At 41.3% G+C, this 16,741-nt stretch overlaps 1 protein-coding gene across 4 annotated transcripts in view; it reads right to left on the bottom strand.

Annotated features, from left to right (window-relative positions):
• The window catches only part of Fam185a (family with sequence similarity 185 member A), a 60,504-nt gene that overhangs the window by 18,818 nt on the left and 24,945 nt on the right, over positions 1 to 16,741 (bottom strand). For all 4 annotated transcript variants that reach the window (XM_037203566.1, XM_037203565.1, XM_028890931.2 and 1 more), the window contains 2 exons: positions 16,579 to 16,674; positions 12,611 to 12,745 (listed from right to left, as the gene is read on the bottom strand). In XM_037203566.1, coding sequence (XP_037059461.1) covers positions 12,611 to 12,745; positions 16,579 to 16,674 — 231 coding nt within the window. The remainder of the gene's footprint in view (positions 1 to 12,610; positions 12,746 to 16,578; positions 16,675 to 16,741) is intronic.

Raw genomic sequence — 16,741 nt, 5'->3', positions numbered from 1 at the left:
TGGGACCAAGCAGCTTCAGGACAGGGTGGGAGAGATTCATCCAGACAGGGGCCAGACAGGACCAGAGAAACATCTGGCTACATTTGGCGTACCAACTTGGTTGCTCTTGAATTTCCATAAGGCCTAAAAGAGCTTTAAAAGGGCTTCTACACATAATAACAGCCAAAACCAGCTTCCTACTTGTGTCTCTCATGTGGGCCATAGTACAGAGACACCACAGCATTTGGGCTTGAATTCCAACTCAGTATACAGAGGTGTCTCCAAGCTTTGCAGCATGCTGCATGGTAGATTTAGCTTTTACTTATACAGACAAAAAAGGTTTGTAGCCAGCTGCACACTACCTGGTAGCAGCATGGACCCTAGAGTTGGCAGGGTAAGCATGACTCTCCTGGGTACCTCCACCATGTTGGGAAGCTGAAAGGGGAGGAGTCAGCAGCCAAGGCTGCTGTGGTAGTACTAGCCATGCAGTTTAGCAGTTTAAAATCTCTCCTGGTCAGAGAAGAATTATAGATTCACAAAGAGACAGATTCAGATGGAATAAAACTCTAAATGGTTTACATTGTATATAAAAAGGTACACAAACTTTAGAGAGAGAAGAGAAAGGATATAGATAGTCATAAAAATAAAGTCTTAAAAATAAAATAATATATAAAGAATATAATAGGCCATGTAAAGATGGAAATAATTACATAGAGAGTCTGGATTATGTTGTCTTTGGGATTTTTAACTGGAGAGAGACATTTGATTGTAAAGGCTCCTGAGTTAAACCAATATATATATTTTAAAGGTATCTTGACTTCAAAATTTGGGTCTAAGGATATGTTGCTTTGGAAAGGAGGCTCTGCTTTTGTTTCCACAGGAAGCAAGAAGCTGTGGATTTGTTCCAGGTTAAGATGGGTCAGATTTGATCAAGCGAGATCTCCTGAATCTTGACAGATGATATCTATCAGCAAAGGTTATAGATGGTCTTCCCAGGACTTGACCATTATCTTAAATTTTCTCAGGATCCCCATAAGATTAACAACATCCCCAATCAGCAGGAAGTAGCCTAGAGGACTATGCCCACATTCCCCCAACCCAAAAAAAAAAATAGACTATGGACATTTGTCTTTGTTTAGGGAGTTAGTTAGAAATTGTTATTGGCCATAATAGTCAATCTCTTTCTAAAAGAAGAAAGGGGGATATGATATAGAAACATAGGACATAGATATGATACGATAAAAGGGTAGATTATTGAATCTACTTTTAAAGAGCAACAACTTCTTTAAAATATTACACTGCTATGGATTTTAGTTTAGTGACACAAATTTAAAGTTAATTTTGTTATACTGTATATATATTTCTATTCTTGTTTAAGGTATTGTGTTTATGCAACTCATTTAAAATTGAAATGTATAATTAAGAAATACAGATTAATAATTAGTCCTCTAGAATAATCAAACTTATAGTCATATTTGTTAAGTTTTCTAGGTATAAATTGATATACTTCAATTAAGTAGGTAATCTTCAAACACTTCAAAGACCTACAGAATATGGCATTTAAAAATGTTTTAAGAACTTAGACTTTTCTGGACATTGAGACATGCCTGCTCCTGGCAGAACCAATCTACTTCAGAAAAGATGATGGGCATTGAAGAAACTCCATATGGAGTTTGTTTTCTTTATGGCAAAAGTTAGCCATTTGGGCAAGAAACTGCTCTTGCCTGGACTGCCTGATAGTATGTTGTATAAACTGGACATGCAGGACCCATAGGAAAATGACCACTGAACTTTGCAAGGAGAGACTGTCCTTCAGGTTCCTGCTTTGCAGAGGTGACTGCCAGACATTCTGCAGGACACAGGGAGAAGCGACTGATGAACTTTGCCAATAGGTGAGACAATCCTTCAAATTTCTTGCTTCACTAAAGTCTTTTATAGACTCTAGGCCTGTAGGCTGAAGATGGATGCCCCCAAAAAAGTTCAAGACCAGATGGTTTTAGCACAGAATTCTACCAAACTTTCAAAGAAGAATTGACACTAATACTCCTCAAATTATTCTACAAAACTGAAACAGAAAGACTATTTTCAATTCATTTTATGAGTCTACAGTCATCCTGATATTCAAACCACAAAGACACAAAAGAAAGAGAATTTCAAAGCAATTTCCCTTATGAACATAGATGCAAAAAAAAAAAAAAAACCTCAAAAAAATATTTGCAAACTGAATCCAAGAACACATCAAAAAGATCATCCACCATGATCAAGTAGACTTCATCCCAGAGATGGTTCAACATACATAATGTAATCTATCATATAAGCAAAGTGAAAGACAAAAACCATGGGATCATCTCATTAGATGCAGAAAAGGCCTTTGACAAAATCGAATACCCCTTCATGAAAAGTCCTGGAGACAACAGGGGTACACAATAAAGGCAAAACCAACAGCAAGCTTAGAGCCAGCACCAACTTAAATGGTGAAGAAACTCAAAGTAATTCCAGAAAAATCAGGAAAAAGACAGGAATGTCCACTCCCTTCATATCTATTCAATATAGTATGTGAAGTCTTAGCTAGGTGGAGCAATAAGACAACTGAAAGAAATCAAGGGAATACAAATCAAAAGGAATAAGTCAAAGTATCTTTATTTGCAGATGATAAGATAGTATACATAAGTGACCCTAAAAATTGCACCAGGTAACTCCTACCCCTGATAAACACTTTCTGCAAAGTAGCTGGATACAAATTAACTCACAAAACTCAGTAGCCCTCCTATATACAAATGACAAATGGATTGAGAAAAAAATCAGGGAAACACACCTTTCACAATAACCTCAAATAATATAAAAATCTTGAGTAATCTAACCAAGCAAATGAAAGGCTTATATGATATAAATGATGGTGAAGAAAGAAACTGAAGAAGATATCAGAAGACAGAAAGTTCTCCCATACTCCTGGATCCAAAGGATTAATATAGTAAAAACTGCCATCCTGCCAAAGCAATTTACAGATTCAATGCAATCAACACAATTCTTCACAGATCTTGAAAGGACATTTTTCAGCTTTATATGGAAACACACACACACACACACACACACACAACACACACACACACACACAAAAACCCAGGATAGCTAAACAATCCTGAATAATAAAAGAACTTCTGGAGGTATTACTATCTGTGATTTCAAGTTGTATTACAGAGATATAATAATAAAAAACAGTATGGTATTGGCACAAAAACAGACATGCTGATCAATGGAATCAAATTGAATACCCAGACATAAATCCACACACCTACAAATATCTGATTTGTGATAAAGAAGTCAGGAAAAAAGACAGAATCTTCAATAAATGGAGCTAGTCAAGCTGGATGGTTGAATGTACAAGAATACAAATAGATTCATACTTAGCAACCAGCACAGAAGACTCCACATGGATCAAAGACCTCAACATAAAACCAGATACCCTGAACCTGATGGAAGAGAAAGTGAGAACTAGCCTTGAACACATTGGCACAGGAGACAACTTCCTGAACAGAGCACCAACAGCACAGGCACTAAGATCAACAATTAATAAATGGGACCTCATGAAACTGAAAAGCTTCTGCATGGCAAAGGACACTGTCATTCAGACAATGTGGCAGCCTACAGAATGGGAAAAGATTTTTACCAACTACACATCTGATAGAGGGCTAATATCCAGAATATATAAAGAACTAATAAAACTAGATATCAGAGTGGGAGACAAAGATCTACATGCTGTTCTGGGGTTCTTTGCCCCAGATCCTGAGGAAAAAACAGGATCGCCAGGAGCCTTGGGCTCTATTATTGTAGTTGAAAGTTTTCCTTTGTCCCAACTGGTCTGCAGCTGCTCAGACCCAAGTAAACACACAGAGGTTTATATTAACTAAAACTGCTTGGCCATTAGCTCAGGCTAACTACTGACTAGCTCTTACATTTAAACTCAGCCCATTTCTGTTAATCTATGTTGCCACATGTTCCATGGCTTTACCTGTGTGCCATTACATGCTGCTCCCTGGACAGCGGGCTGGTGTCTCTTGACCCAGCCTTCCACTCCCAGAATTCTCCTTGTCTATCCAGCCTATACTTCCTGCCTGACTACCGGCCAATCAGCATTTTATTTATCAACCAATCAGAGCAACACATTCACAGCATACAGAACATCCCAAAGCATATTATGGTGAGCAAATATATGGTGGGGTATGAAGAGAGAGAGAAACAGAGTGATTCATGTCCTGTGGAGAGAGGCAGATCCAAAAGTGAAGGCGGTGAGGAGTGGGCTGAGGTGGGTGGTCTTCTTGCCACCAGGGCCAGTGTTGTCAGGGGCTGGGCTGCTGCCAAGCCCAGCCTCTGACATGGCCATGGTCTATGCTGATGTCTGTGGTCTGTGGCTCCTGTCACCACTAAATACCAAGAGGATAGGGCTGCACAGTCAGACCTACACCTTACTGGCTGTAGCATTAAGGAGAACTGTGGCCCTGCCCTCACTGGTGGCAGCACTCAAGAGAGAGCAGGTCTGCACCTTGTAGAATGACAGAGCTGACCCTGTTTGTGGGGGCACAGGTGAGCTGGCCCTGAGAGTGAGAGAGTAGGAGGGCTGGTCCTGCCCCCCTTGTCCGTCATGGGATGACATGGGTGAGTGAAGCTGCAGCACTAGGAAGAACAGGCCCTGCACCTCACCTGGGCAGCACAGCAGTGCTAATCCTGCCAGCAGGGTGTGGGTGAGCCTGCCCTGAGGTGGTTAGAGTGGGAGAGCTGGCTCTGCACCCCTCTTCTGCTATGTGTGGCAAGAGCGAGGAAAAGATGCCCTCCACATCTTACCCCTTGCCATTTGTGGTGGATTAGAGAGCTGACCCTGCACCTCACTTCAGCAACATTACAGAGCTGACCCCATGACAGGGGCAAGGGTGAGCCAGCCCTGTGGGTGTGAGCATGAGAGATCTGGCCCTGAACCTCATCTGCAATATGGGCACATGGGCAAGTGAGAGAACAGTGCCCACCCCCATGTGCCCCTCAAGGCCTATGGCAGGTGGGAGAACTGTTCCTGAGGTCACAAGAGGGAGAGAGCTGACCCTGCCTCTCATCAGCTGCAGCACTGGGCAGAGTGTTCCCTATACTTCACCTGGGCAACACAGTAAAACTGGCCCTGGTGGTTTAGGTGTGAGCAAACTGGCCCTGAGGACCTGAGAGCAAGAGAACCGGCCCCACCCCTTGCTGTTTACTACATAGGGTGAGCAAGCCCAGGTGGTATGGGAGAGCTCACCCTGGTATTGAGGATGAGGGACAGCTGGCAGGCTGACCAACCCAGCAACTACCCAGACCCAGACCCAGGGCCATAAATTGGCTCATCCCGTCATCCATCCCATCTATGATCTGCTGGAGTACACGAAGGGGCCAGTCCTGCAGATCCAAAGCTGTAGGGTCTCCATGACAAAGGTCAACAACAGGATATCCAAGAGGAGCCCCAGTAAGTGCCCAGTACTGACAGTGTAGCAAAAACTAGAGTCCTCGAACAAGACCAATGACTCATTGCAATGAACACTAACAAGTAATGATATATGGACTAAAGGGTAAACTGTGTGACTCACTGTGTCACACTGCAGCTTCCACAATGGGATTTGTTTTTCTTTTTTCTTTTAAATTTTATTTTGTTGTATCCTGGTGGGAGGTTGCAAGGGTAGAGGATGGATGGGAAGGGACAGGGAGATGAGTGGGATCAAGATGCATGATGTAAAAACCACAAAGGATCAATAAAAAGTTAAATTAGAAAAAAAATTTAAAAAGCTAAATATCAAGAAAACAACCCAATTTAAAATAGAATTCTCAAAAATAGGAAAGTCAAATTGTTGAGAAACATTTAGAGAAATGTTCAACATCCTTAGCCATCAAGGAAATGCAAATCAAAACTATTGAAATTTCATCTTACAGTTGTCAGAATGGCTAAGATCAATAACACAAGTGACAGCTAATGCTTATGAGAATGTAGAGTAAGAGGAACACTTATTCATTGCTGGTGGGAGTGCAAACCTATACAGCCACTATGGAAATAAGTGTGGCGGTTCCTCGGGAAGATGGGAATTATCTATCTCAAGACTTTGGGCATATACCCAAAGGACATTTCATCCTGCCACAGAGACACTTGCTCAACCATGTTCATTGCTGCTCTATTCATAATAGAAATTGGAAACAATCTAGATATCCCTCAACAGAAGAATGGATAAAGTAAATGTGGTACACTTACACAATGGAGTTATTACTCAGCTGTTAAAAAAAAGAAATTCACAGGTAAATGGATGGAACTAGGGAGGAAAATCATCCTGAATGAATTAGCCCAAACCCAGAAAGACAAATTTGGTATGTATACATTTATATGTAGATATCTGCTGTTAAGTCAGTGATAACCATCCATAGAGATTAGGTATGGAGTAAGAGACAAGGTGAAACAGATAGATCTCATTAGGAAGGGGAAAACAGTTAAGGATAGATGAGGGAGGGGCTGGAACAGGAGGATCAAGTGGGAAGTGGGAGGGGAAAGGAAGATGAAGGAGTAGATACAGGGAGAAACAGCTAAAATTAAGGACTACAGGAGGAGTATAGAAACTATAGTAGAAGCTTCCTAAAATATGCACTTATTTGAAGGCAATTTAAATTAAATCCAAATATAAATGGCCAAATAATCACCAAAATGAAATTGCAAAATCTGTCTGGGAGGACAGATACCCAACTAGGCATCTCTTGTCACCAAATGAACCCAGACTGGGTTACATCTAATTGAGGTGTTGGCTCAAGGGGTCCCATAGGAACCCTCAAACAACCCAGGTTGTTGCCAAGACTATAGGCTGCTTTCCACAAACTGATGGCAAGGCCCCACTGCTGAAGACAACACCTACAGAACTCATTGAACATGGAGAAGTCAAGCTGCTGCCTACATAGAACCTTCACCCCTGATCTGGAGTCTTTGGCACAGAAAGGTACTATGCATGCTACCAAAGGAGAAATGTAAACACCAACCTGGCCACAAACCTTTGATCTACAATGATGTCCTGCCTGCAAAATATGCTAGGACAATGGTAGCACAAACCTTATGGGAGTAACCAACTAATTTCTGATTTGACTTAAGGCCCACTCCATGAGATGGAACACATATCTAATAGTGCTTAAGTAACCAGGAACTTGAGACTAGACAGCCCAGGGAACCTAGGGTAAAACCAGATACTATGTTTTGTTTGTTTTTTTAAAGAGCAATAAAATGACTCGTAATGACATTCTGCTATACTCATAGAAGCTTCGTCCTGCAACAGAAGGGAACAAATATAGAGACCCACAGACATTACAGAGAGAGTAAGAGATTTTGGAACACTCATCCCGAAATGTGATGTCTCCATCAAATCCCTCCCTTCAGGACTTAGGGTACCCTGTGAAAGAGGAGGCAGAAAGAGTGTAAGTGCCGAAGGGATGGAGGACACCAAGAAAACAAGGCCCTCTAAATCAATATGATCAAAGCTCGTATGAACTCAGAGACTGAGGCAGCATGCACAGGGTCTACAAGGGTCGGCTCGAGGTCCTCTGTGTCTCCTAAAGCTTCAAGTTTAGTGTTTTTATGGAATTCCTAAATGTGCGAATGAGTGGGTCTCTTGATTCTTTTGGCTTTTCTTGGGCTCTTTTCATTCTGTTGGTTTTGTCCAATTCTGATATAGTTTTTATCTTTTCATATTATATTTTATTATTATCCCTTAGAAGTCTCTTTGTTTTCTGAGAGACAGGGAGTGGATCTGGATGGGAGGAGAGCTGGGAAGGAACTGGGTGGAGTAGAGAGAAGTGAAACTGTAATAAGAATATATTCTGTGAAGGAAAAAAGTAAAACAAACAAAAAACACACATAACATGACAGGACAAGACAGTGTATCCCCCTAAATCCGTCACTCATATAGAGGTTTTTCTCCAGTGAAAATTATCTAGAAGAACACAACTTAAAAAGAACAATCATAAACTTGAAAGAACTCAAGAAGTTTAAAGAAGACTCCCTCCCACAAAAAAAAACTTTAATGGACTTAATGAGAATAGCAATAAATGCCAGAGTGATGCCTAAGAAAACACAAACATACTGAATGAAATAAGGAAGGAAATGTAAGATTTGAAAATTGACCCAGAAAAGAAATACCAAAGAAAATGCACGCCAAAATGGAACTGGAAAACTAGGGAAAAAGCCTTACAATTAGAATGGACCAAGTGAGAACAAAGACTATCAAGACCTGAAGACAAAGTAGAGGAATTAGACCATACAAGCAAGCATATGAAAAAAATTAAAATACACAAAAAGAACATGCAGGGACTAGGGAACATCAGAAGAGACCATGTCTTTGAATTATAGGCATAGATGAAAACAAAGACTCCTCAGGAATGTCACTGACCACCTCTTCAATAAGATCATAGAAGAAAAATTTCCAAAATTAAGGAAAGACAGACCCACACAGACAAAGCAGCACACAGCACACCAAACAGACAAGACCAGAAAAGAAACTCCTCACAGCACAGCATAGTGAAAACACCCAGTACTGGAAGCTGCCAAAGAAAGAACACAAGTCCTACACAAAGGGAAACCTACCAGAGGCTGGCTTCTCAATGGAAATTTTAGAAGAACGTACTCCAAGTTCTAAAAGACCATGGCTGCCAACTCAGCTCAGAGTCGGCCAGAGTCCACAGCAGCTCCTTCTCCCAGTGGCAGCCTGATGACTCATCAAAGCCATAATCAGCACTCTTCTCCTTTGTTTCTACCACTCAGTGACCACTTCTTAAGTGCCTGATGTCAGTGTCTTGAAAACCAATGAAAAACGTATTTTATTATTCCTCGGTCATTGTTTCAGGTAAGAGGGATAATCCCTGTAACTGCATCCTGCCTGGGAGATTTGTCTTTTCAAAAATGTTATATAAATACTATCAGCCTTTACAGACAAAGCTTACAATGAACAGAAGCAAAACCTGATCCTTTTGGTAGACATCAACAAAGAAACTGTCCCATTACCCTGGTACTTCCAAAATCTCACACTTTGTTAAGGAAATAAAACAAGACTACAAGTGATATGAAAACAGTTCCTACATTAACTTTCCATCAGCATATTTAAGTAAATGCTTTAAAAACCATACAGGCTGGAGAGGTGGCTCAGCAATTAAGAGAACTGGCTGCTCTTATAGAGGAACCAGGTCCAATTCCCAGCACCCATATGGCAGCTCATACCTGCCTATAATCCTAGTACCCCTCATATAGACATAACATACAGGCAAAACACCAGCAAATATTAAAAAAAAAAAAAAGCCTTACATACATAAACCTGATAATATTGTTTTCAGTTACTGAATTTCCCCCATATAATCTAAATATACATATGTCACTAACAAATTACTTCTGTGTATTCTAAAAGCCGTAGTTATTTCTAAAAGTCATGTCAAAAGACTGTACTTTTGGAGCAATAGAATCTATCCTTAGATTTTTACAAAATATAACCTAAGGACTTAACATCACATTTCAACTTCTTTCTAACCTCTGGCCTGATTCTCTAGTGTGTGGAGGCTAGAGGACAACCTCTGAATTGTTCCTTGGGTCCTATCCACCTCGTATTTTCAAACGGGTTTTCTCAAATGGCCTGGAACTCACTGAGTCGGCTGGACTGGCTGGCCAGAGAGCACAGGAACCGGCCTGTCACTACCTCCCCAGGGCTACAATTATAAGCAGATTGCTACCTACCATGTTTTTGGTTTGATTTAAATATGTGGGTGTGGAATCTAAAATCAAACTTAAGTACTCATGATTACAAGGCAAGCCTTTTATCGGCTGAGCCTCTTCTCTAGGCCCAGTTTTCCCTTCTAGATGGTAATACTCCGAGGGCTCTAAGTGGGTGGCTTTTATGTTTTATCCTGCAGTCTGACTGAGGTATAGTTGAGCAGTAGTGCTGGCTTCCCTATGAGACAAGCAGGACAAACGTCAGTTTTTAATCCAGAATATACTTTCCTTTAACATTCTTTATTGTACCACAGGCATCTGAGGGCTTGGAGGCTATATATACCACAATCAAGTTTCATGTCTAAATTGATGAAACTGAATTCTAACACTCAATAGAGAAATCAACTTATTTAAAAGACATTACCAAAGTCATTTACAACTTATTCAACATGCCATTATATGGACAGCTCACAAAGCAGAATCAAAATTCTCATGAAGATCAGAGTATGCACTCCTAAGAATGCTCACCATACCACCCAGTCGGCAGCACTTCAGCCTGAGCTTCCTTTTGACCTCAGAAAGGCATGTGATACTTAGAAATCACTATGGCAGTTATACAACCTAGAATAATTTTTCAGTGACAGCTAGAGTGAGGGAAACCATACAACAGGAACTCCAAATTACAGGTGACACATAAAAACCCTGAGCAAAGTCAGAGCCTGAGGGGCTAATCTGACTGGAAAGGCTTCTTACAGAAATTATCCAGAAGTCAGGCTGCAAATACATTCCAGAACTCTTAGAAATAAGGGTAGTATTTCTGTTTCTCTACCTCATAGGCCATGCAGAAGGCCCAGATGAGCTGAGTTCAGCTGTTTATAACATAAGCTACATGTAAAGCTACTTATTATTTCCAAAATTAGGTTTCCAACTAGACATCTGTGTGGAAAAGAATAATGTGATTTGATGTCTTGAGTCAGGCTCTTTATTTTCTGCACTTCATAAACAAAGCCTCTGGCCTTGGGAACGTATCAGTTTAAGAATCAAAGCATGAGTATAAGTATAGTCTGAGAGGTTTTGTTCACACAGCTCTGAGAGAGACTGCTCCTGCTTCACTGGAGGCCCTCTGTCCTGTCACTCTAACGCACTTGGCAGAGGCAGCGCCAGATTAACCAGGGGCCAGCCTTGTAGGATTACCCTTCAGCACGGCAGGACGACCCTGCTGGCCCTGACTGTGGCAGTGAGCAAAGAAGGGCTCTTTCTTCGCTAGTGAACCTCTTCTGGTCAGGAAGCAGAGCTAGAGTTCAGGAGCTACACACACATGAAAAAGACAAAGGGACGAATAAGCTTTTAAAATCAATCGATAGTCTGTGTCCTCATAGCATTCACTGGCCTCTTCCTTCCACCAAATTGTGAAAGACCTATTGTAACACGAGGCAGCTACTGTGGAGGCCAGGCTACCCACCGAATCCACTGTAACCTCTGACGAGCTCCAAGCTCCGCTTTCACCCACCATTGTTCTCTCTAACCTTTCCCCACAAGGAACTGATCATTCTCGTCTACAAACCTGATTATGTGAATCCCAAGGTAAAGCTTTTCAATACCCTCAATATAAAATCCAAATCAGCTGACTTCACTCAAATTTTCAGCCACCTTTTAATCTACTTTCCCCTCTGTCCTCTTATATTCTAGCCATATTTAACTCTGTTTTCTCCGACTCATGCCATCTGCTTTAGATGCTGTATCCACATAGTACACAGCACTCACACCACACAGCTCTCTAACATATACCTGGCTGGCACTGGTGTCTTTCCTACTACAAGTTCCTCAGGAAGCAGGTCAGCTGTGTATGGCTTCTGCATTCCTAGCTTCTAGCAGTGTCTGACTCCAGAAATGTTTGTTGAGTGACTGTCCAAAGAGCTAGGCTAGAGAAAGATAACTGTATCTATATAAAGTTTGAGGTAGCACTAGATGACTCTTGGCTCTTTATGAACTCAAGAAGTTAGGCTACACAAGGTGGCAGTATTTGGTGGGCTAAAGCAGGATATAAATTCTGGCCATCCTGGACTACTCAGGGAGACCTTACCTAAAAGACACAAACTACCCCAAGTCTCAAGTTGATTCTTAGCACAATTAACATACTCTGACATTAATCACATTTTTATCTTGTAATTATGATTCTGCCTACTAGGCACTGAGTCAGACCTGGTAATGTTTTTATTAGTCGATATCCTTTTTTTCTTTTTTAAGCAGATTGCACTCTTAGTTCTCATGACCTAGAAAAAGAACTTTTAAAACTGAAATTTGACTTTATGAAGAACATTCTCTCATATTCTTTCTTTAGCCATTATCTCATGGGTAAGTCTGTAGCATATGTACACATGCAGTTTATTTCAAGGTCCTCCCTGATGACATTGTGTTACAATTTAAAGGGAAATGTCAGCATTAATTTCAGTAGCCATTAAAATTAATACTTAAAGATAGTATAGCCATTACTGCAGCTAGATGTAATGAAAAATGTACAAGAATTATTTAAGTTGTGGAACTGAGAATTTGCCATACCAAAAGAGCAAATTTACAGTGTGCATAGCAAACAAGACTCCTGTCTAATCATGCAGTAAATTTAAGGCTTGTGTAATAATACATGCTAATTTTCAAGTTCAAGAATTAGACTTTTCCCCCAGGAAAAGGATTTAAGTGCATTTTATATAAGGACAGAAGTACTGAGTGACCCTAAATGATTGAAGGAGGTCTTTTAACACAGTGTTTGCGGTATGTTATTGACAATCACCGGGAGAACAATGTCAAACACTGCAGAGCGAGAACAGAAAAGGACGAAACTGCAGTTAACACTGCCACTTACCAGGACCACCCATCCACGATCACAAGTCTCCTTACCTGTGACCGTCACACCGCCACCTTTCTGATCTTTGGCCACTTCCTCAACATGAGCTTCTTCGTCCACAATCACCTCTCTCCCTGACAACTGTAAATAAGCTCGTAGAGAAGATGGGGCCTTGACAGTAATAGAGCCTGTGGTAAATTTAGAGTAAAACAATACAAATAAATCAAATTATAAATTTAATTGAAAATATTGCTCCTGCTCTACTGTTTTCCCTCCTCAGCATATTGATTTAAACAACAGTGGATTTTCTTTCTCCCAGGCAAAGTATCCTCTGAAAACATTCACCATAACTCTGTCAAGAGTTTGGACACCAGAACATTATGAACTACTGGCTCTTCTTTTGCTAACATCCCTACCCACTCATCCATACCAAAAAGGAGTAGTAATTTACCACACACGTAGTACAAATAGGATATGCTGTCAGTGAGCATTTGCCAAGAGCCAGCCAATCACCACCATCTCAACTTCAGGAAGTACCATTATCACTCCAACTTTAGAGTGGAGGGTTTGTTCAGGTTCCCACTACAGCTGCTGTCAGAATGTGGGTTTAGTGCAATGTGAGGCCTGTGCTTCCAGTCACTGGTGTTTCACACACCACGACCTCCTTGCCCAGCAGGACCATGTCCTCACTGGGCACTATGCCGTATCAACCACAAGGTCCTGTATGCTCAGTTGTGCCTGGAGTGTAAGGAGAAAAAACAAGGTTTGGATTCCAGTGACTAATGTTCCTTTAGAGTCAGATGTTTAAGTACTGATGGCCAAACACACTCAGCTTTATTTTAGTGTAGTCTGCTCGCTGTCCTAAAGGACGATTTTAAGATTCTAAAGGAATAAGTCAGAAAAAGTACTCCATCAGTTGTGAAATCCCTGTCAAGACAATCTCAGTGCAAGTTCACCAGCACACTCCTATTTCACCAGCTTCCTTCTGTTCTCATCAAATCTAGAGCCTTCTGCCATACAGTATCAGCTCACCTCTGGAACAAAGACAGGATGGCAGACACTCTGCGCCTTCCTTCTAGAACCCACTTACATCAGGCTCACAGTTTCCCTCCAGTCTGCTGAACTGATACCAGCTTTGCACTTATGGCAGCAGGAAGTTTGGGTTAAGATGGATTTCCTGGGGCTGAAGAGATGGCTCAATGGGTAAGACTCCTTTCTGAACAGCATGAGGACTTGAGTTCAAATCCCAGAACTCATTTATTAAGCTGGGCATGCCCATGTGTGCTGTAACCCACTGTTGGGGGAAAGGGTGGGAGGCAGGACTGCTGAGAAATCTCACTGGCTGCTAGCTTAGCTTTACGTTCAGTGAAAGACCATGTCTCAAAGGGTGGAGAGCAACAGGGCAGACAACCAACATCCTCCTCTGGCCTCCATTCACACATGTGTGCACACACACCACACACACAAGATTTACGAACTCTCATTCATACAAAGAAGAGAGCCAGGTAGATAAACTTCTGTATCATCACCAGCCGACACTATTCTCTCAAAAAATTCAGAAGTGAATTAATTCTAATAATGCCACAAACTGAAAGCATACTATGTGAGGGTTATTCATCTTCTTTAGGACATGTGCAGTGGAAATCTCAGTACTCACAGGCAAAGCTGACTCCCAAGCTCAAACACAGACTTTCTGAAGGGATAAATAAGGTCATCCATCATGTTCACTCTCACAAGGACAATAAATAAGCATTCTAACATGTGTCCTCAGACCCCATGGCAAATGGTGCAGACCTCAGACACTCAAGTAGCTGGCCCTGAAGCCACAGCAAGACAGTAGACAGCAAAGCTGGAACAGATCGCCAAGGTCCTTAACCAACACTGAGCAAATGAACCCTGAAGATGAGATAGAGGCTGCTGTTTCTAGTTATCTCCAAGCTGCCAGGAACATGGTTACAGTAGGAAAACACAAAATTACAATCCTAATCAAGTGTTGCAATATCTCATTTCAATATTTCATATTGAAATGCTCTTTCAATATGTTGTTGGAACAATGCTATAATTAATACTAAAAAAAATATTTTGAGTGAAGAGTGATAAACTTCAAAGTTTAAAAAAAGCAGTTTGTTTTGATTTTTTATCTACTGCACAATGCAAGAAAAATCTTTCACAGAAGAGCTGTTTATTCAAAACTGCTTTTTTTTTTTATTCTGCTACTAGTTACATTCACGGTTAACAGTTTCCCTCTTGGGTCTTCATAAGAGAGTAAAATTATATGGCTAAGACTTTAACTGAGAATGCCCTGTATATGGGGCCCTAAGTTTGAGTACCTGGTCCCCAGCTGGTGGAACTGTGGGAAGGATTAGGAGGTGTGCCTTGTTGAGGAGGTGTGTCACTGCAGGCAGGCTGTGAGGCTTCAGAAGCCCACACCTTTCCCAGGTAGCCCCTCTCTGCTCATGATCAAGATGTGAAGCCCCAGCTGCTGCAGGGCCAGGTCTCCCACCTGCTGCCATGCTCTCCACCGTGATGATCATGGACTCTGGCCCTGTCCAACTGTGAGCCCCAAATAAATGGCTGCTTTAATCAGTTGCCTTCGTCAGAGTATTTTACCACAGCAACAGAAAAGTAACTGAGACAAAGTTAGCAATTTTTTGAGGACAAGATTGTATGGGCTGGTTTTGTGTGTCAACTTGACACCAGCTAGAGTTACTAGAGAGAGGAGCTTCAGTTGAGAAAATCCATAGGATCCAGCATTTTCTCATTTAGTGATCAGTGGAGAAGGGCCCAGCCCATGGTGGATGAGGCCATCCCTGGCTGGTGGTCCTGGGTTCTATAAGGTGGGCTGAGCAAGCCATGGGAAGCAAGCCAATAAAGCAGCTCCTCTCCATGGCCTCTGCATCAGCTCCTGTCTCCAGGATCCTGCCCTATGTGAGTTCCTGTTCTGACTTCCTTCAGTAATGAACAGCAATGTGGAAGTGTAAGCCTAATAAACCCTTTCCTCCCCAACTTGGTTTTTGGTCATGGTGTTTGGTTGCAGCAGTAGAAACCCTGACTAAGACAAAGATCATATCCTATTTGAAAGACAACGAGCCAGACTCCTGAGAAATTCTGCCTGTGTCAGCAGCGGTTTCAGTTCTACCCTGTGCTCAGCAGCTCTCCACTGATGCTGGTAAAGAACCCTGATTGGACAGAGGCCTGTTACGTGACATAGAAATGAACAATAGCAGGAACTAATTTCTGAGAGGAAATATCATCCTTGTAATACACAGTCCCATCCTAGCCAATATGGAAAAGGTTCTCTATTGTTTTTAATCTTTCTAAGTCTTTTATACAGAAGTATAGTTCCTAATGTTCGGTACTTCAGTCCACATTGCTAAGCTATGCTGTCACTTGTTACCATGCACATGTGCATGCCTAAAGAGAGAGTTAGATTTTAGAGGAATAAAAAGTATATTTAAGATGACTATTTAGATGCATACAACTCTATTCAGCTTTCCAGTGAATAACAAGTGTACATTTTTAAATAAAATATGTGAACTCAAACTAAGTTACCTGATGGGGAATTATATAGACAAGTACATCAGAAGTCTGCTTTGCGGACCTTTATGGGAACACTTGAGGACCACACTTGAAGACTACTGTTCTACAGTGACAGCAGGAGGGTCTCCACAGGCTGGCAAGAAAGCCTTAATTTAGAGATTCTTTCCCCTACAAAGAATATTCTATTTCCTACATGACAAAACTGAAAAATCCACACAGAACATTAGAAATTCTACAGTATCAGTCAAAATATAACACAACAATTCTTTGTCCTACAAAAAGAAAGTTTGTCTTCATGGCCAGCTGTTCTAAACATAAAGATTTCTGATTGGCTTAGAGAGCTCAATAACCAGTGTTTACATTAGGATCTAATAGAAGAAAATTTCTTGAAGTCACTGCAGATAATCCGACCACCTGTTCCCCAAACAGTCCGTCGTCATTCTCTCCTCCCAGGACACATCACGTGGTGACAGTGGCTCACCTTCCTGTGATGTCAGTGCCACTTCCCCGAGTTGGCTGACATAAACATCTATGGCACCCTGATGGCTTGAGGCTTTTAGACATCCAGAGGACGAATCTGGGAGATAGAAAATTGTACCCATGATTATTCTTAATGGAATAAATGGAATTATAAACTTGAAATA

Source organism: Peromyscus leucopus, chromosome 3, assembly GCF_004664715.2.
Source record: "Peromyscus leucopus breed LL Stock chromosome 3, UCI_PerLeu_2.1, whole genome shotgun sequence".
In the NCBI taxonomy this organism is placed as follows: Eukaryota; Metazoa; Chordata; class Mammalia; order Rodentia; family Cricetidae; genus Peromyscus; species Peromyscus leucopus.
This window is presented reverse-complemented; position numbering and strand designations above follow the sequence as displayed.